Genomic DNA, 20,244 nt, shown 5'->3' with positions numbered 1-20,244 from the left:
CCTCTCAACCTATCCATCTGCCTCTGTCCCATTGCTGGCTCTGACCTTAGGTTCCAAGCTCTTCCTAGGACCACCCTCCTCGGAAGACCCGTTCCAGGAGGTCTACCATGAGGCCCAGTTTTCAAGGCCTCAGGCCACCTGCAGGCCCCACCTTTCTGCAAATGGTAGTGGCCTGGTTTCCTTCCTTGCCCACTCAAACAGTGCCATCCTCTACCTCCCTCCCTGTTCCCCAGGCTGAGCCAGTCAGGGACCACCTGCTGAGCCAGAGGGGCACCCCTAGGGGCTAAGGCTCCCTCTCAAGTAACCAACTGTGTAGACCTGAGCAAGGGGCTCCCCTTCCCACTCCCGATTTTTTAGTTCTCCTCTACCAGAAAAACAGGGAGACGAAATCCACGCCTGGCATGTGCCTTTGTGTACCAACCAGTGAAGGACAGGCCCAATTCTAGTGCTGAACAGGCAGTTTGCCAGGAGCAGTCAAGATCACCCCTCCCTCCACTCCCAGGGTGGCAAAGGGCATTCATTACATCCAGCAGGGAGGGGGAGTGTTTAACTCACTCTAAAGGGGGCTGGGGTGATGGGGGTAGTGGGAGGGACAATTCACAAAAGCCAGGGCTTAGAAACTCCCAACGGTTTTTTTTTTTTCCAGAACTTCCCTTGCCTCCCTCCCCTCCCCCCACTGGGCTCCCCTCCCCCACCTCCAGCCACTGGTGGCCTGCAGCCAACACTGGCCACACTGTCCGCATTCAAGCCTCCCGCCCTCCTGGCCCTGTATCTCTTCCCCTGGCCTTCCCAATGCTGTGCTCTCTGGCCACCTCTTCCCCCCCCCCATGATGAACCGTGTTGACCTCTTCCTCAGACTCAGGCCCTCCGCCAAAGGCGGGCGCGCAAAGGGCTTGGGGGCCAGGAGCAGTCCCGCGCCCACCAGGCCCTCAGTCCCGTGGCCCCTGGCCCTGCTCGGCCACCCCACGCAGGGGGAAGATCGCTGTGCCTGCTGAAAGCCGGCCAAGGCCGCGGCATTCCCGGGTCGGGCTTCCTGGCCCAGCGGAGCAGCACCTCGGTGTTTTGCCGGCCGGGTCCCTTCGCCCCTTGGGGACCCTTAGCCCCTTCCTGCTTGGGGAAACCAAGGGCCCCAGACTTGCCACCCAAAGCAAAATGGGTGAGATGGGGGTCCCCGCACGCTTTCCCTGCCTACTGAGGAAATGGGGTCGGGCAGGCCTTGCTGGCCAGGCCTCTTCCTCCTCCCACTCTCCATCCACCTCGCAGGAAGCCCCCCCGCCCCCTGCCCCGGCCGCGCTCGCGGCGCCTCCTGTAGCAGCCTCTGGCCTGGTGGTTTCCGGGGAGAGAGCCTGGCAGAGACAGAGCCTCGGCAGCTTCCTCGGTGGGGCGGGGCCAGCGATGCCAGCAAGGGACGCTGGAGAGGGTGGGAGGGTTCCCTCCCTGCTGAACCTGCCTTACCGGGCAGGGATTATTAAGAAGGAACGCCTTTGCCCCACCGGGGCCAGCGCCAGGGTGTGTTGGGCCCTGCGGGTGGGGGGCAAAGATCAGCAGGTGCTGGGCGGCGCGGCAGGGGGCTGGCCCCACCCTCTTCTCCGCGCCGCTAGCTCACCCGTGCGCACCCCTCCCCCATACGCAGATCCCGGGTTTGCCAGTGCGGTGGGCAGCGGAGACCCGAAAGCCCTGGGGGCGGGGGTGACGCCAGTACTCGCCCCCCCCCCGCAGGAATTCCCCTCTCCTTTGCAGAGCCTCTCGACTTCCGGGGAGCGGGGTCACTCCCCGGGTGCGGGCGCCTGTGCCCGCGAAACCAGTTCATTTGGCTTTTGCAAAGCTTTATGAGCTCAGGACGCGATAGGTTACCCCCTCTACACCCCCTAGCAAGACCTAAGGCGGAAGTGGGCTGGGGAGAGGGGTCCAGCCGCCTCCCGAGCCTCCGAAGTTCGCGCTAAGCTAATCTCAAACAGCGAAAATGCACCTTCAACATCTCCATTTAATATTTACATTCAAGCAGGTAATAATTGGAAGCTTATAGTTTAGACATTTCTAGTAGCAGCAGTTTCTAGAGAGCTCGTTTAGCCTTTTAACAAACTTTTTTTTTTTTTTTGCACATAGAAACAACACATCCATGTGTACAGTATCAAAAAATATATACCAAGGTTACTGGTATTGCAGTTCCTGGAAGGAGAAGAAATGAAATAAACCGAAATACTGAATGAACGGGTAGAAAGGTCAACAGAAAATAGTTTGTTTGATATAGAATATAACATGATCTAGAGGAAACTCCATAAATCTAGGTTTTTATATTTCAATATATAAATACCTACAAATAAATATATATATATCAGCCCGAAGGGGTTGGTGGGCCTTTTGAGCTCAAACAATACATTTCAATAATAACACCACGTACAAACGGGAGTAAAGTCTGCACTTGACAAGTTAGCACGGTTAAAATATAATACTATAACTCTGAGACCTCTGCAAGTGGCTGCCCTGTCAGTCCCGGAGGTCCACGAGAGAGGGGATGGGGGCAGATGGGTGGGCGAGACCCGCAGGCACGGCGTGGACGGTGCCAGCGCCGGCCGGGCGCCCCAGCCGGGACCCGACGGAGGGACGCGGTTGCCGCGGCTTCCGGCGTTTTCGCGCTGGGGCCGGGCCGGGAACTCTCGCAGTTGGAGAGAGGAGGAGTCCGCCCCCAGGCCCCAGGTGCTAAGCCCTGGCGGGTTCGGCGCTTTCCCTTTCGAGGCCCTTTCGCTACACCGTCACGTATTCTTTGAACGTGACGGTGAGGCAGTTCGCGGTGACGTCGGTGATAATTATATTCCCAAAGAAGGGCTTGAACTCGCTCAGTGGCTCCTCGGGCTCGTCCTGGGCCTCAGCCGGAGGCTTTTCTGCCGCTGTTGCCGGCGCAGCTGCCACTGCAGGGGTCGCGGGGGCCTCAGGCTTCACTTGGAGGGTGCTGGGCGGCTCCCCGGCCTCGCCGCGCGTCTTGACGCAGCGCAAGTCTATGGGCTCGTCCAGGTCTGAGTCCAGCAGGATGACCTCCGGCTGCGGGAGGACGGCGGCTGGGGGCACGTCTGCGGGGCGCTCGGCAGCTGGGCTGCCCCCCAGGCAGGTGGGGGTGCTGATGCTGCGCGCAGTAAGGCGCTTCTTGCAGGGCTCTCGCTCGCCGTGTGTCTCCGAGAGGCAGCGCTTACGCGCGTGGGAGAGATTCAGATCGACGGCGTGGTGGTGATGGTGATGGTGGTGGTGATGGGAGGGCGGGTGTGTGCTGCGGGCCGGGTCCCAGGCCAGCAGGTCGGGCTTGGTGGTGAGCTGTAGGGGCTGGTCGCCGAAGGCCTCCTTGGTCGGGGAGAGCTTGCGGGAGCCGGCCTCCTGGGGCTGCGGGTCCCCGGCCCCCGGCGCCTCCTCCTCCCTCCTCTTGGAGGGCGCTTCGGTCTTCTTCTCCTCTGCCCCCGCGGCCTTTTTGAAAGTCCTTTCGGCGGGAGGGTGACGCTCCTCGGCAGCCCGTTTCTTGTGGCTGGGGGAGCGCGCCTCGCCCTCCGCCGCCTCACCGGATTTGATCTTCACGGCCTGCATGCCGTTCTCCATGTACTTGCTCATTACGATCACGATGCGCCCATTCTTGTTCTTGTTCTTGACGATCTTCATCTTGCCCCCAATACCGTTGCCCGTCACCGCCTCTTTGGGGGCCGGCGTCATCCCATTGGGGGGACCCTTCTCAGGGCCCTTGCCTGGTGCCCCGGCCGCACCAGCCAGGGGCTTGACAGCTCCCAGGTAGCCCTTGGCCCCCCCGCCGTGGGCCCACTTATCGGACGGGTGGCTCTTGGCGCCTAGGTCCGGGCAGGTGGGGCTGGGCGCCTCCTTGTGGCCGCCCTGGTACTGCAGGTCATACATTTTGGGGTCAGGCTGGTAGGGGTGGTGCTTCTTGCTGTTGAGCTGGTAGTAGTATTTGCCGCTTTTGCCAGGTGGTGGGGGCTTGCCTGCCCGCTCTTTGCTGTGCGGCTGGTACTGGTGATGCTTCTTGCTGTTGAGCTCGTACTGGTGCCCCTGGCCCTTGCCCTGACTGCCCAGCTCCAGCTTGGCGCGGTTGTCTGCAGAGGAATCCTGGAGTCCCGTCAGCACATTGGAACGACGCGCAAAGGTAGGTACCTGGGGGAATGGGGTGGAACGGGAGGGGGAGGTGAGAGGAGGGATAAAGCCAGCTCCAGAGCAAGCCTCCAGCATCAAGAGGAATGTCTCAGCCCCTCCCTGGTGGGTAGCTGCCTTATGGGGGGAGGCGACGGGGCGGGGCAGGGTGTGGGAGATCAAGATGAAAGGAAGTTGAATTGCGTGCCCTGGAGGAACGCTTCCCCCCCCCCCCATCTTCCTGGCCTAGAGGCAGCTCGGGTGGCAATATCCAGGGCAAGATGGGCGGGCGGGCCCCAGAGGGCCAGCAAGCATATTCACCTGCACCACCAGCGGTTTGGGCTTCGGCCCTCTCTTCCGATATCCCATTAGCTGCTCCTGCCGTTCCCTGGGGAGAGGGAACAGAGGGCAGCGTTGTTAGCCTCAGGGTCATCTCCCTTCCTGCTACGTCCCAACCTGTGGTGAAGCCCCTCAACCCCCTTCGGTGAACAGCCGGGCCACCAAGACCCGCAGGGATCAAGAACTCAGGGCAGAAGGTCGCCTCTGCCGCCAGCTGGGCGCCTCAGTGCAGTCCCAGAGTCCTGCTTTTCGCTCGCACCAACCCTTATCAGCTCAAGAGGTCCTTTCCGAAGGGCTCCTCCGCCTCGGATGTCCGCACCTGAACTGCCCCGCCCCCTCCCCAGCCCTGCCTCTTTGCTGGCAGCTTGCGGCTGGGCCGCTGGCATTGGTACCCACGGCCTCGGCCCCGTGGTTCTGCACGAAGTGCGGTGGGCTCCGGGGTCCAGGGAATGCAAACAAGTTCAAAGGAGGTGTGCGTCGACCCGGTGCCTCCCCGTCAGAAGCACGGGATGCTAATGACCTCATTAAGATTCAGATAACGAGTGCCGCCGGCAGAAGGGAGGACTCGTTTTCTTAAAGGCCAGGCACTAAACAGGGGGAGGGGCTGCGGCCCTGTTTACACAGCGGCAAATGAGCCAATTAGGGGCTGGGGGCGGGGGCCGGACGCCGAGGCCAGGGCCCGGCCAGGTTCGCAGCCACCTGGTGAACCGGCTGCCGCGCAGCCCGGGGCGGAGCTGCTGGGCGGGGCGGGGCGGGGCGAGGCGGGGGCGTCGTGCAGAAGCACCGCCTCTTCGACCAGCCAGGACCCCAAGCCTCCTTGATTTCCAAATTATTAATAAAGTCCATGGGCGGTCAATACAGCTGCCAGGCTTCCGCCTGCGGCCTGGTGGACGGCGACCGGAGACCGGGGGGGTGGGGGGGGAATGGTCCCAGCAGTACCCAGCTCTCCACGGAAGAAAGGAATGCCTTTCCAGCGTTGGCCCAAGTTGTAGCCCATTCCTGGGCCAGATACCCGCTCTCCAGCGACCCTAGAAACCCCCCCTACCTTTGAGCTAACCCAGGGGATTTCCACCATGCTTGGGGGCCCGGGGCCGAGGCCTGACCCTGAAGTTGCATGGCATTGCAACAGCCTGCGTTTTAATTCTTCGGGGACCCATTATGCAACATGGCATCAGCCGCTGACATGGTTACAGGGTGGTGAACTCCCAGGTGGAACCGGGGCAGGATCCCTTCTCGGCGCCCCCCTGCGTCGCAGGAGAGCAACTTCCCCGCTGGTCGCTCTTCCAAGGGTCTAGAGTTTACAGTTTTAGCGCCAAACGCGCCACAGGAAATAATGCAAAATAAAAAGGGGAGGGGGGATGGAAGGCAGCGGGGTGGCCCGGCTCCGCGGGCTCCTGCTGCTCCTCCCCTCCCCGCTCGCCCTTCCCCCTCTGTCCTCTTCGAAACAGAGAACCACAGCCACCGGGCGGTGAATCCAGCTGCAGCAGCTGCAGCGTGACAAGCATCTGTGCGCACAAGGATGAGCCCCTCACAAGAAGCCACCCCTCCACCACCAGGCAGTGCCCATCCCACACCTTTGGGCCAAGCTCCCCCAGTCTTGAGAATGGGGCCAGACCCACCAAGCAGCCTAGTGGGAGGTGCGAAGGGCTGGCAGAGCAAGGCAGAATCTGCCCCCTGCCAATCCCAAGCTCGCCCGGGGTGAGGGTAGCAGCTTAGGGCCTTGTCAACTTTTCTCCAGTTCCCAAGAGGTTAAGTTCAGTTCCGTGACGTCCGGCGGTTTCACAATGCCAGCTCCCTTGGAGCTGCCCTGAGAGTTGTCCCTGCCAAGTGGCCAGTGGCTGCAGAAAAGCAACACCTAGGCTCCGAGGGTGGGGCTCCAAGGTGGGGGGCCCCCGCAGACAACCAGCCGGCGCCCCAACTATCCCACGTAGCAGTGGGGCCATCCGAATGCACCCTTCCCGCAGTTCCCCCCAAACACAGGCTCTCCTTCTCCGGCCCTGCCCCGCCCCCACGCCCGGGCTGCAGCAACCGCCAAGGACGTTGGTTAGAGGAGCCGAGGCCCCAGCGGTGCCCGTTCAGGCCCGTCGGGGGGAGGGGACTTCGCCGGCCCCCCTCCTGGCCCTTTCCCCCTTTCTTATGGCAACGTTGGCCCACTCTCCCATTCCCATATACGGTCAACGGCTGCGGGAGGCGGCTGCTTGGGGGACGCTCACCTGTTCTGGAAGGCGATGAGCAGCCGGGGATCCAGGATGTTCTCCTCGGGTTCCCACGTGTTATATCTTGCAAGGGAAAAGGGAGGGGGACACAGCGTAAAAAAACCCAAAAAAAACCCCCAAAACAACAACAACAACAAAAAAACCCGAGCCAGCTTTTTGGCCTCCAGGTGGGGAATGACATAAAGCCTTACTCTGTCTTCATGAACCGAAAGCTATTTAGCTGTGGATGTGTGTGTGGGGGGGGAGGGTAAATTTCTGCAGGCCAAACACGGTCCCTGATACACCCTCCCCAAGTCAAAATAAACACACAAGGGCAGGAAGAAAGGGGAGGGGTAAGGAAAATGAAACTAGCAGTTTATTTTGCAGTTGTCAAGAATTTTAAGCATGTTACTGCGACATGTTCCAAAGCCACTTTGCTCACCAGGAACCCTGCGTGCAAAGCAGCCGAAATGCAAAGTCGCAAGTCCCCTCCTCCTCGCCCCAGCCCGGGTCTCCGTGAGGGCTTCAGCCATTCTCCATTTGACCCCTAATCCGATCACCGTCAGCCAAGCGGCCCCCCCAAACCCCCTCGCGACCCTGGAGCCCGCTGTCACGGGCAAGCACCCCTAAATACTCAGCAACACAAAAATATGCCTCTCTCTCTCTGTGTGAGTGTGTGTGTGCGTGTGCCTGCGCGTCTGTCTCCATCCGGTGCCTTCGCATTTCAAATTAAAAAAAAAAAAAATTCCCCACCAAAAGCGCCGCAGTGACAGTTCCCAACATTTTCTGCCTTTTTTTCCCCTCTCCCTGCACCACTAGGAGGGAAGAGGCACACAATTGCATTTTCGTCGCTTTTTAATTTTTTTTTTTTTTTTGGTTTTGCAATATGGAGCCGTTCGGTGGAGGGAAAGGGGAAAGGAGCCATTTTCTGCTGCACATCAGTCAGTGCCTGCGCCCTCCCTCCCTCCGCCGGCCTCCCCGGCTCAGCCCCGCGTCTCTCCAGCTCCTCCGGCTCCTTTTAGTGCATAAATTAGTGATGGCATTTCCCGGAGAGCGGAGCACAACACAGGGCGCCGGGCTCGGGCTCGGCGGCTCGGCTTCCCCAGTGCCTGCCACCGACTTCCCCACCCCCTCCTCCCTCCACCCCATCTCCACCCCGCCTCCCGTCCGCTCCCCCCACCACCCCACCAGCCCGGCGGGTCCGGAGCCCTGGAGCTCAGAGCCTCGGTACCGGGCTCCCCCGCCCCTCGGCCGCTACTTACTTGGGGGACCAGCCTCTCCATTTCACCAGATACTCCACTCTGCCCTGAGGGGGGAAGAGACAGCACTCCATCAGCTTCCGCGGGATCCCCGGCTCCGGCCCGCAGCCTCCCCACCCCCTCCCCGCCTCCTCGCGGGCTGCTCCCGCTGCCGCTCCCCCGCCGCCTCGCCGCCGCCCCCGCGCCGCCCTACCTTGCGGATCCGCTTCTTCTCGATGCTCTCCACCGCGAAGACGTGCTCGCCAACAGCTGGCAGCTCCATGGCCGAGCCGGAGCGCGCCGGGGCGCGGGCGGCCAGCGCGGCTGCAGACGCTGCTGGCTCCCGCCGGCGCCCCGCTGCCGCCCCGGCCGAGGCGCCCCCGCCGCCCGCGCCGCCGCCGCCGCCGCCGCTCGCCCAGCACAACCCGGCCGCCCGCCGCTGCCCGCGCCTGCCCCGCTCCCGGCTCGCACTCGCTCAGACAACTGAGCCCGGGCCGCGGCTGCACAAGAACTCATGCAAATCCGGACGTCAGCGGGCGGGGCCTCGCTGGGCCCTGTTCGGCGTCAGGGGGCGGGCCGCGGCCGGGATTGGCGCAGCCGGGCCTACCGGAGGCCCCGGGCCTGGGCGGCGAGTGGGGCGGGGGGGGGGCGGGCGGGAGGAAGGGCGCGCGGGGGGGGGCGGGAGGAGGAGGACTCCGGAGAGGTGCAGAGGGAGGGATCCGCGATCCTGGGAGAGGGACAGTGGAGGGAGGGAGCGGGACCGGGACCGGGTTGGAGAGGTGTGTCGGCCGAAGGCGGAGGAGCGGGTGGTGGAGAGCTTGACAGGGCCGCGAGGATCCGGCGGCGACCCTTAGCCTGCGGCCCAGAGCCTCCGCCAGCCCCCTCGCCTTCAGTTCTCAGCGCCCACTGCCCCAGGACCCCTGCCGGGGGCCACGGAAGCATCCACTGCAGTTTCCCTTTGCACCCAATTGCGTCACGTGCAGACGCGGGGGGGTGGGGGCTCCGGCAGGGGGCGTAATTGAGGCAGGGGCAGCCCGCGCCCCCTATCCTCTGTGCCCCGCCGCTCGGCCCCGCCCCAAGAGGCTTGGGGCGTTTTGGAAGGCCAGGGGTGGGAGAGAAAGGGCGGGGAGGAATGAGAGGGCTGGGTGCAAAGGCTCGCCCGGGAGAGCGAGGTAGAGGAGAAAGGGACTAGAGGAGCAGGCAGCCTGGGCCCTTAGCTCTCAAGAACCTTACCAGAGGGTTTTCCGATCCCACCCTGGATCTCGACAGCCTCCTAGTTTACTCTGGGCTCCCTCCTTGGCGGGGCGAGGGCCGGATGTCCATCCCCCCACCCCCACCCCGCGGCCAATACTGCAGAGGCAGAGAGGACAGAGAGGGGGCGAAGAGGCTGTCCAGATCTGCTTGGGGGCCCGAGGGTACTTCGTGGGGTCACGAGAAGGGCTTCGAAAGGTGAAGCGGGGAAGGCCAAGAAGAAGTCGAATGTAAGCAGGGCACAGCAGGGCCGCACGAAGGGGAGGTGAATGGAATCGCGGAGGAGACAAGCGTTCGTCACGAAGTCGCACTCCCTGCTCCTCGTGTGGCAGCCGCAGCCGAGCCGAGGCCCTCCCCACGCGGCCCAAGAAGCTGCCGAGTGTGAAGTTTAGCACCTCCGGCGGCGAGACGGCGCGTTCCGGCGTGCCGCTCCAGCGTCCGGCTGGGGGAGCTGCTGCGCCCCACGCGGCCTCCGGAGGGCGCCGCCCGCGGGGCCGCGAGCTCTGTGGGGGTCGGAATGGAGAATGAGGGGGCCTGGGGAGAGGGCAGGGCGGCTCAAGTGGCGGGGGCAGGAGCGCTCCTGCCCGGGGGTGTGTCCGGGCCCCCAGCTCCGGGCCCTTGAAGGATCGGGAGCAGGAAGCTTGCGCAATCCCTTGGCTGAGCGTCCAAGGAGAAAGGAAAGGAGCAAAAGCCGAGCGAGAGTGGAACGAGCGAGGGGGGCGGGTAAAGAGCCATCCGGGTCTCCGCTCCCGCCCTGACACACGTCCCGGAATGCTGGGTGGGGACTGCGCGGGGGCTCCAGTGAGCGGGGGAGGGGCGAGGTGCGGAAGCGAACCCCCAAAGCATGCGCGGGGCTCGTTTTCTCCGAGGAATGCGGGAGAAGCCTGGAGACGGTCTGGTGTTTAAGGACGCACACGTTGACTCCACCGTTTCACTATCACCTCACAGCTCTCGCAGCCCGGCCGCTCCTGCTGCCCAGGCAGCCACCGCCCAAGACGGCCCGCGTGCCTCCTCCCCTGGAGGGGTCCTGAGGGTGGGGGTCGTTTTCTGGGGATGCCCCAGAAAGGGGCTTGGTCTGCAGCAACTGCCCTCTGACAAGCTTGAGGCGCAAGTCCAAGATTTCCCCGAGAAGCTTAGCGAGCCAGCCCGGGTGGGGGCGATGACTGCCCATAGTCCTGGAGAGGGGGGCTCTCTGGGTTTATAGAAGCTGGGAGAGGCGAATTCTTTAGGAGGGGGACACAGGAAAAGGTTTTCCTCCTCCTGCTGTGTTGGGGCTTTGTCCTGACACTCGTGTGCAGGGCGAGGAGCTCTCGTGTGGGACAACTCAACCGTAGAAGGGGAAGGGTCCCTGAGGCTGGCGGGGGAAGCGCTGTCAGCGCAGCAGTCACCCTTCCAAGCCGAACCTGCCAACTGCCAAGCTGTCGTCGGCGCTGTCAGTCGGGAGGTCTGCAGCTACCTTGTCCTGGGCAGTCCCTTCGTTCGGGTAGGGTCTGAGCTTCCCGACACTCCGCCCGCCCCCTTGCTAGAAAATCCCCCGGAAAATCTCTTTCCAATGGGTGTTTCCGAGGCGTCCTGGGCAGGGGGACGCCGAGGGAGGGCGAGCAGCCGCTGCAGCCTCCACGCCGCCAGGGGCGTCGGCCTCCGCAGGCCGCGGCTTTGCTCGCTCCGCCCGCGCCCCTCTGGGGCCCGCGCTCTGGATGTCGGGGGCCACGCCGTGGCCCCTGGTGCCCCGACGGCGAGTTTGCGCAGGAGCCGGGCTGGGCCTGTTGCCCAGCTGGGGAAGAAGTGTGTCTCCTGCCGGCCAATACGGCGGATCTTTTCTGGAGCTGCCGGTGTGGCCGTGCGAACAGCCGCAGGCTCCGCAAGACTGCGGGAGGGGACGCCCCGGAGCTCTTGAGAAACCCCGGGAGTCCCCAGCCGCCTCCGCTCCCAGCCCTTCTGTGCAAAGTGGCCGAAATACACAAGCACCCGCCGAACGCGGGAACTCTCGTGGTTATTTATTTTGTCCTGGTGGAGGTTGGGCGGATGTGGGGAGAGGCGGACTCCCGAGTCCTGGCTTCACCTCTTTGCCTGGCCCTAGACCACCCTCACCTGTCAGCGGATGTAAGGAGAAGCTCAGATCCAAGGGACCGCGAATGGGCTGCCCGCAGGAGGCAGAGACAGAATCTGAGCCGTGGGAAACGGTGAGCCCCTACAAGCTCCCTCGATGCGTCCTCCGAGCCCCCGACATGGGAAATCTCCCCTGGGGCCTTCCCTACCGTCCCACCCCTGTCTTGACCCCTCCCAGGGGGTTGCAGGCGAGTGGAGCTCTACATTTGGGATTCCCAGAACCTTCAGCTGGGGCCACTGTCTCTGATCCAGGATTTTGCAGAGCCCCTCGGGGAACTCCGAGGTGTCTCGGGTCTGTGCATTTGACTCTGCCCTTCCCAGCCAGGGTCGAATCGTGCCCCTGGGTTCTACTGAGAGGCAGAAGCCTCCTGGGTGCCACCTCAGCCTGGGGCCCCCGGGGGCCTTCAAGGGCCCCAAGAGAGAAGTGATGTTATCTTGTCCAGCCATAGGCTCCCGCCCGGAGGGCAAACCACCAAAAGAGCAGACCCTGGAGAAGTCAGGAACTTTTTAATGGTCTTGGACCCGAGGGTGGTCACTGACAGGGTCCCCAAGGGGCCTGATCGGTGCACCCTGGGGAGACAAACGACTTCTTATAGAAACTCTCTTCCTCAGTGGATGCTCTCTGCCAGGAGATGTCATCTGCCCGCCTCAGGAGCCCAGCTCTGGGCTCTGCCCGGAAGGGGACACCTGTGACTTCCCGGGCCAGTCCCCAGATAAGAAAGCTCTTTAGTTAGTGTGGCTTTTTAAAGCCCCCAGAGGTAGCAGCTTTTAAATAGCTGAGATAATTTACTAGCAACGACTACAAAATCTGTCCAGGTTTTGACAAGAGCTTATTTCTCTCCTCTGTTCTTAGGGGAACTTTCTTTGACTTTATCTCTGGAGTATGTAATTTTGCATTTTAGCGCTGGCTTTGGGGGAGCTGACCTGGTAGGACTGTGTGGTGGGGGAGGAGAGCCGGGAGGCTGTGTGGGAGCCCCTAAGGACGCCCCGTTCACACTCCCCTGGGAATGGCTTTGTCCCTAAGGGCGCCCCTCCACCCTCTGCGTCCCCACCCCCATATTTCTGCTCTTTGTGAACTGCCCCAGAAGGGTCAGCTTTCCTGAGGGTGGCGAGGCCCCTGACGTCCCGCGTCTGTCTAAAGGGGGCCGCTCTGGGCCAGAGCTGCGGCTCCAGGTGGGAGGGCGGGGCAGGGTGCGAGGGGAGGGAACGAGTCCCGCGCGCGGCGGGGCCATGGCTCCTTGGCCGTCCTGGGCCAGCCTTGGGGCCACATCGGCGCCCACAGCGCCGCGCCTCCGCATTGCGGTACGCGGGGGTCGCAGGCGCCTAAGCGGGACTCGTCGTTTTCTACGACGTTGGCTGGTCTACCCCCTCCCAACGTCAGAGCAGCTTCCTAGGTTCGCCGGAAGAAGCTCACCAAGCCCCCGACCCCCACCCCTGGCCCATGCCCAGTCGCAGGGCTCCCCCCATCTGGAGATATGCGCCCACAGGATCCATATTTCAAATATGATCTTTGGTGTAGCTTCCATCGCCTGCCGCCGCCGCCGCGCACACACAACGGCCTCGGCGTGCTGTGTGTTTTTCATTTGGGGTTCGTTTGCCCAAGGTTTCCCCGCGGACCTCCTGTGCCTATGAGGTTCGCCCCTCCACGCCCGCCCTTGAGTTTGGCTCTTGGGTGCTTTCGTTGCGCCCCCGAACCCAGCGGGGCCCACACACAGGGCAGATTTCTTTCTTTCCTTTTTTCAATCAAGGGCTGCTGCAGCAAACCCGAGAACAAAATAAAAACCGCCAGGCGAACCCCAAAGTGGTCATCAGCTGAAGCGCAACTGCTACCCCACCCTCCCCCAAGTCCAATGCCCGCCCCCTCCCGGCCTCGCGGCACGCCGAGGGTTAAGTGCGCGCTGGAGTAGGTAGTAGGCGACGGAGGAGGAGCAGGAGTAGGGCGGGGTGGGGTGCCCAGAGCCGCGGGCCGTGGAAGCTGGGATCGCTTCCCCCCCACCCCCCCACCCCCCGCCCCCGGCCTTCGCCAAACTCGGAGTGGCAAGGCAGGAGCGATCGGAAGGGCCTGCTGCTTCTCCGCCTCCTCGGCTGGCCGGGAGCCGAGTCTGGCCGGCCCGGAACCGCGAGGACGCTGCTCGGAGGCCGCGTCCTGCGTAGCCTGGGAGGGGGAGGGGGCAGTGGCTCAGGAGCTGCGGCCGCGCGTCGCCTGCCAGCCGATCGATCCCCCGAGGAGGGAGCTCGGCCAGCTCCGCTGGACACCTGGGGCGGGGGTGGGGGGGGAAGGGTCCCTGCAGGATCGAAGGGAGAACCGAGGGGGTGCTCAGGGATCTGGTGACCATGGGATGGCGGCCGGGAGGACCCAGCCAGAGCTCAGTTCGGCCTGTGCTGCGGGGGCTGGGGCCGGGTGGTAACGCCTCGGACACCCCCCCCCCCATCTCATATTGTCTGTATCAGGCGGGCTTTGGTCACTTCCGGAGCTGAGTCTGGCTGCCCTGAAACTTGTCCCTCCATGTCCAGGTCCTGGTCCCCACCCCACCCCCACTCCCGGTGACGATGTCGTTGGACGTGGTCACCTGGTCCATCTCCCTCGCCCCGCCTTCCTGAATCCTGATAGAAATGGGTGGGTGTTCCCTCGACCCCACCTCCGGAAAGATCCCTCAGGTTTGCCGAAGAAGTCCCCCTCCCCAGCTTCTTCCGGAGGACCATTTCCTGGGATAGTCCCTTAGGACCCCCAAGGGACCCCCTTCGGTTCCCGGGCGCCCTGGCCGCGGCTTCACCTGCCTGCTCCGGGTGCCCGGGTGGGGCCGGGGTAGGGGCGCCGCGAAGCCTGCACTGGCTACGCCCTCCCCTAGGGGGCGGGCTCCCCTCGGGCTGGCGGGTGGCTGGGGCCTGCCCAGGCGGGCCGCCCTCCGCGCTTCCTAGAGTGGGGAGGAGGTGTGCACGTGGGGCAGAGTGAGGGGCTCGCTGCTGTATGGGGTGAGCAGAGGAGCCCTGTGCGCCCCGCCTCTGGCACAACCCCATCCCTCCTTCTCACTCTGGCTGCGAGGCGTTTACAGCCAGAAACCACTAGACTGAGAGCGACTTTGAACCTTAGGAGCCTGTCTGCCCTCAGGACTGAACACATCCCAGTGGCCAGGGCCATTGTTTCCCAAACCTGCTGCTGGCTCAGCGTCCTTTGACTTCTAGAGAGAAGTCCACAGAAGACTATATGGACCGTTTTTAATTGGAAGGTTTTAATTGGAAGGTCAAGAGTATCTCTAAAGCCCTGTTCTAGTGTCAAAGGGCCAGTAAGAAGTAAACTGATATTTACAGTGCCCATTCCCCCAGAGAGCCAGCTGGCTTCGTGTAGGAACTGGGGGGGGGGGGGGGAAATAGAGCAGAAACGGGCCCGGAAGTCTCTTCACCTAAAAAAGTTGGCTTGGCTGATAAATGCCACATCTTAAAAATGCCCTGTAAGGGGTGGTCCCCCCAGGGTTGCTGTCTAAGAAGGAGAATAAAACCCCAAGAGATACCCCAGGAAGGGTATCCCAAGTCCTCTCCTCTGACGGCAACAATGGCCTTGAGAAAGGCAGGAGCTGGCCTTTCTCAATCAAGTCCCAGACAAAGTGAAATATTTCATTTTTTCTGGGCTTCGAGACACCAGTGGAAGAAGGGATGTGGGGAGTGGAGCTGTACGGATGTGGGGCTGCTGGGAAGCACGAGGGAGCTCACACAGGCCAACGAGCCATTGTGCTTCTGGGCAGGGTCCCTTCTCCATCAGGCCAGGGAGTCTCAGGGCCAGGGCCCACAATACTTTTAGAGAAAGTCCTAATTTCTTTCTGTTTTTGTTGTTGTTTTAAAATTGTGGTAATATATACATAACATGAAATTTACTGTTTTAGTGGCTCAGCAGTTTGGGTTGAGGACCTGGCCTTGTCACTGCCATGGTTCAGGTTCCACCCCTGGCTCAGGACCTTCTGTATGCTGCTGGCACAGCCAAAAAAAGAAAAAGAAAAAAAAAAAGACCATTTTAATCATTCTGTGGCATTAAGTATATTCGTATTATTATGCAGCTATCACCCTCATCCATCTCCAGAATTTTTCATCTTCCCAAACTGGAACTCTACCCATTAACCAATAACTCCCATTCTCTCCCCCCAGCTCCTGGCAACCATCATTCTACTTTCTGCCTCTGTGAATTTGATTGCTTTAAGTTCTTTTTTTTTTTTTTTTTTTGCCTTTTAGGGCTGCACTCGGGGCATATGGAGGTTCCCAGGCTAGGGGCCTAATCGGAGCTACAGCTGCTGGCCTACACCACAGCCACAGGAGCGCCAGATCTGAGCTGTGTCTGCAACCTACACCACGGCTCAAGGCAATGCTGGATCCCCAACCTACTGAGCGAGGCCAGGGATGGAACCCACAACCTCATGGTTCCTGGTCAGATTCGTTTCTGCTGGGCCACGACGGGAACTCCTGCTTTAAGTTCTTTATGTAAGTGGTGGCATCTAGCATTTGTTCTTTTGTGTCTGGCTTATTTCACTGAGCATAATGTCTTCAAGGTTCATCCATGTTGTAGCATGTGCTAGAATGTCCTTTTTTTAAAGCTGGATAATAGTCTATTGTATGTATATCTAATTTCTTTCATTTTTCCTTTGTGTCTTTCTTGGCCACCTTGCAGCCTGTGGAGTTCCTGGGCCAGATTAGGTCCAAGCCGCAGTTGTGATCTATGCCACAGCTTCAGCAATGCTGGATCCCTAATCCACTGTACCAGGCCGAGGTTCACATCTGCATCCCAGCGCTCCAGAGACCCCACCAATCCCATTTCACTACAGTGGGAACTCCTAACTTCTTTTAAAATCAGAAGAAAAAACTTACGTTCAAGGCAAATGTTGTATATAGAATGTCAACTTGTTCAAATCTACACCAATAAACTATAATAAACTATAATATTTAACACTTTCTTTTTTCTGTGGAGGAAGGGGCCCACAAAGGCAAAAGTGTCCAGGGCCCTTAGAATGTGTTCTGCTTCTGGAAGAACTTTCAAGAGCGACACCTCCGGGGCGACTTGGTGAGTGAGGACCACCAGCTTTCTCTGTGGATGGGTTCAGGTGCATCAGCTGTTGGCCTAGGGCTGATGGCACAGGGAAGGGGGGGGTCCCGAACACTCACCTGAATGCGTGCTCCGCTGTCTGCAGCATCCTTGGGCCTCTCACTTTGTGCAGGTTTCTGTCTGATGCTACTGGAATAAAAAGCATGTACAAGTAATAGGGAAACACCGGGAAATAAAAACACAAGGCCTGCCTTTCTTTGCTCCTTTGATTTCACAAGTTCAGTTCTGCAGGGCTCAGAACCAGCTCTGGCTCTACGGATTCCTCCCGAATGTCCATCTGGCCTGTGTCAGTGAGCTGATTGCCTGTGATTTGACAGTAATGACCATAATGGGGTGATTTTGTATTCCTTGACTCATTCAGATTGGAAGGATCATAAATGGACCTGTGCCTCCCAGCCCTCACCCCCTTGCCTGAAACTGGTGTTTTCTTTGATTCCAAAGAAATGGCAGAGTCTCATGGAAGAAGACCCATATAGAGAAAGGGTCCTTTTCTTTTTGAACCTCTTAGGGATTACTGGTTTCTTTTTTGGCCTGGAGACCAAGAAAAGTGCCATGGAAGACAAGAACTATTGCACAGTATCAGAGAAACATTGCTGCAGAAGCCTTCCTTGGAGAGAGGTTGTCCTCAGAATTTTGAAAACCAGCTACAGCTGTTCTGTGCGTGGAGCTAGCTGGGGATTGCTCCCTCCCACACACTTTGCGGATGTGCCTGCTTCATCCCCTTCTCTGTCACCCACAACTGGCAGAGATATGTTCCCACTTAACACTGAGCCTGGCTTCTACCTTCTTTCTCCTAATAAGCCCTGGACAGACAGACAGACAGACACAGATGCAATGGTGCGGGTGTTAAAGTGATTGAACCATAGGTAATTTAGCTCCTGGTCACTTCCTGCTTGCTTCTCAGCCTGATTTCTGCCAAGTGGCTTTTTTTTTTTGTCATTCAAAAATGACAAAAGAAGCCCTGTGCGCCTCAGTGGGACCTGTGTGTGTCCTGAAGGGCGTGTTCCAGCTCTGGGGCAGCTCTGGTTTTCAGAAAGGCCAGGCTGGTGTCTGTATACAGTCTAAGAGCTGGTGGTTGCTGCTACTCAAACACATGGATTATTCTGTTTTCATGGTGCTCCTTCGAGGCCTGGTTATTTGTGCTGCAAACTAGCTATTCGCCCCTAAACTTGGAGCCTCCAACCCCACAGAGGAGTGCTGGGACCTGGTACTTCAGGGTCCCTAGGCTCACCCACTAGAGAAGAGCAGGGTTAGGCAGAGTGTCTGCCTCTGTCATCCCAGCCCCATGGAGCCAAGGCTCTATTGTCAATTTCCTGGGACAGAACGGGGGTCATAAAGGAGGAATATGCAGAGCGGAAGAGGGGCTTCTGGCTGGATGCAAGGAGATCCCCCATCATCTGCTCATATCTTAGTCCTGGCCCCTTCCCTCTGGGTCCTGCACTGGCTGGGAAGGGAGGGAGGTGTGCCTTTAAGACCAAAGACAGGAGTGAGGGAGAGATGCTTATGGAAGAGCAGGCTCCAGGTTGCCAAGGTGAATCTGTCAATAGAGTATTGAACAGGTCCGTCCAGTGGCCGGAATTGTCTCTTTTGAAACAGCCAGCCTCTGGCCCTCCTTGCATGGCTCAGAGCACGGCAGACAGGATGCCAGTGGGACCGAAAGTCTCCCAGGACAGAAAAGGCCCCCCCCCCCGCCAACCCCACCAGAGGATGCATTAGTCAGGAAAGCTGGGCTTCTTTCCTCCCTCACTGCTGCTCACACAGGTGACCTGGAGGGGCACAAATGGTGCCAGTGTTCTGGACCTGCCAGGGAGGGGTTCCCTTACCATATTTTCCTGCCAGTCTGCCATCCCCAGGCGTATCCAGTGTGCTGTTTTTCCACTTTGCAGGAGAAAACAGAAAGTAGGGCCCCTCATTGAAAAATTACAATCAGGGGTTCCCTGGTGGCCTAGCAGGTTAAGGACCAGCATTGCTACTGCAGTGGCTTGGGTTTTATCTCTGGCCCTGGAACTCCTGCATGCCATGGGCACAGCCCCCCCCCCCCAAAAAAAAGAAGAAAAATTCTAGATGGAGCATGAAGCCCGTTGAGCAGTTGAGGGGTCCTTCTGAGTGTGGAGCCTGGACCGTGCAGGTGGCCCCGACTCCACCCGGTCCACGGACGCTGTTCTCCTCTCTAGCGTCTACGTCCCTCTGAGCCTCAGTCTGTGGTCCTCCTAGCCCACCAGATAGGCTCACCCCAAGCCAGAGCCTGAAAGGAGGCCAGCTGCCCTGGTTGTCGGGTCATCTCCATCGGGGGAGGTTCTCACGGTGGCCCCTGTGGTCAGATGTCCAGCTCTGGCCAAGATGACCAGGATCACACGGCAGGGGAGGGTGTTAGAAGGGGCTGCGGTAAGGCAGGTGTTTGGAAGTGTGGCTTTGTTAGTCCACAAGCCTGCTAAGACCCTTCCAACCATGGTGTTTACACCCTCGGCCACCCTCTCCCTAACCTCCGAATGAATGTCTCTACTCCTCGCTCCCTCAGATGGGGTGGGTTGCATGGGGCCGGTCAGCTTCCGACCACACACCACGTATTACTATGCCCCACCCAGCCCTGCCCCCATGGCCAGTCTCCTTTTTTTTGTAGCATCACCTTCACCCTCTAGCAGACACCATCCTCGGTGTATTGCTGACGTCGTTGTCTCTCCCTCCTGCTGGAACATAAATCTGCAAGGGCAGGTCCTGCTCAGCAACTTTCTCTGGTGGGTCCCCAATGTCTAGAATGTCACGAGCATGTAGTAGATGCCCAGTAAACAGCTGTCAAGTGACTGTTGAATGCATGGGATTTTTCTCTAGGAACATGATGCCGTCACCAGTGGCATGCTGTCTATTGCTCTTGAGAACTCAGGGGCTTGAGTTTCAGAAGTTCTGTGAACCAGGTGTAAAACACAGGCGTTATTAAAAACTAAATTATTATTGACATTTATAATGAAGTAAATTAGATTAAGGACAACAGCAACAAATGCTTAAAACTCATTTCTTCCTAATGCTTTCACTCCAGTTGAAATCAGGCCCCAGCTTATCATGTTTTAGGGGGTGGTTCACATGTATTGTATCTGGCGGTAGAAATGTTGCACCATGGTGGCTGCTGTGCATCTTGTCCCAATTCCCTGCTCGGTGACTTCCTGCCTGCAACTTGAAATCAGCCATGGTGGGACTATTTACACCACAGAAATGGGCAAACCCTGCCAATTAGAGCTTGCGTCACTGTTTCGCTGATTGCCTAGACGTAAGAAAGTGATGGGAAAAATGTTAATGATGCAGATTAAAATTTAAGACTATGTCATGTCTGTAGCTATTACATTGTGAATGGTACAAAAAAATTGAGGAAATAGACTTCCATTATTAAAAAATCTGATTTAGCAAGCAGACACTCGCATCATTACAAACAGGTGGAGTTTGACTTGCTTCTTCATTGTTTCACTTTCGTTTTGCTGGTTTGCTTAAACATCAACTAACATTCACGTCAGAACTACACCCATTCCTCAGTTGCGAGCCTAGGTTGGCTGCTTATCCGAGAGTTTGCAAAAAATGTCAGTGAGAGCATTCTGTGAATCAACTGGTTATAGGGAGTTTACAGTAAAGAAGCGTGTATATCCTAGTTTGTAAATTGCATGATATGCAGCTTTTACATCAGTAAATGTTATATGTATACATATATATATCTCTCCTAAACTGGTTGCTAAAGGGACCAGGCCAGAGAAGGCATTTAGATTATTGTAAATAAATGAAATAAGGCTGAGGGGACTAATTCAGCTCCACAGGCAGCCCTAAAGAAGGCCAGGAGATGAGAGACCCTGGGATTCCATGACAGGACCTGGAGGGGTGTGGGGACACAGGGAGACCTAGCATAGCGATAAGCTCATAATGAAGG

General features: G+C 59.2%; 1 protein-coding gene across 1 annotated transcript; it reads right to left on the bottom strand.

Annotated features, from left to right (window-relative positions):
• CBX4 (chromobox 4) lies at positions 1,965–8,297 on the bottom strand. The gene is made up of 5 exons (XM_003131145.4): positions 8,106–8,297; positions 7,916–7,959; positions 6,672–6,737; positions 4,441–4,507; positions 1,965–4,143 (listed from the first exon to the last, which is right to left on the bottom strand). Exons 1-5 carry the CDS (start codon positions 8,172–8,174, stop codon positions 2,746–2,748), a joined length of 1,644 nt encoding a protein of 547 aa, XP_003131193.1. The 5' UTR covers positions 8,175–8,297; the 3' UTR covers positions 1,965–2,745.

This window comes from Sus scrofa, chromosome 12 (assembly GCF_000003025.6).
Source record: "Sus scrofa isolate TJ Tabasco breed Duroc chromosome 12, Sscrofa11.1, whole genome shotgun sequence".
NCBI lineage: Eukaryota > Metazoa > Chordata > Mammalia > Artiodactyla > Suidae > Sus > Sus scrofa.
The sequence above is the reverse complement of the archived record's forward strand: the minus strand, read 5'-3'. Positions and strand labels throughout refer to the sequence as shown.

Coding starts and splice junctions, on each gene's coding strand:
- CBX4 (XM_003131145.4), bottom strand. CDS start 8,174: ATGGAGCTGCCAGCTGTTGGCGAGCACGTCTTCGCGGTGGAGAGCATC. Junction 7,960..8,105: donor AGAAGAAGCGGATCCGCAAG/GTAGGGCGGCGC, acceptor TTCCCCCCTCAG/GGCAGAGTGGAGTATCTGGT. Junction 4,508..6,671: donor CTCATCGCCTTCCAGAACAG/GTGAGCGTCCCC, acceptor CCCTCTCCCCAG/GGAACGGCAGGAGCAGCTAA.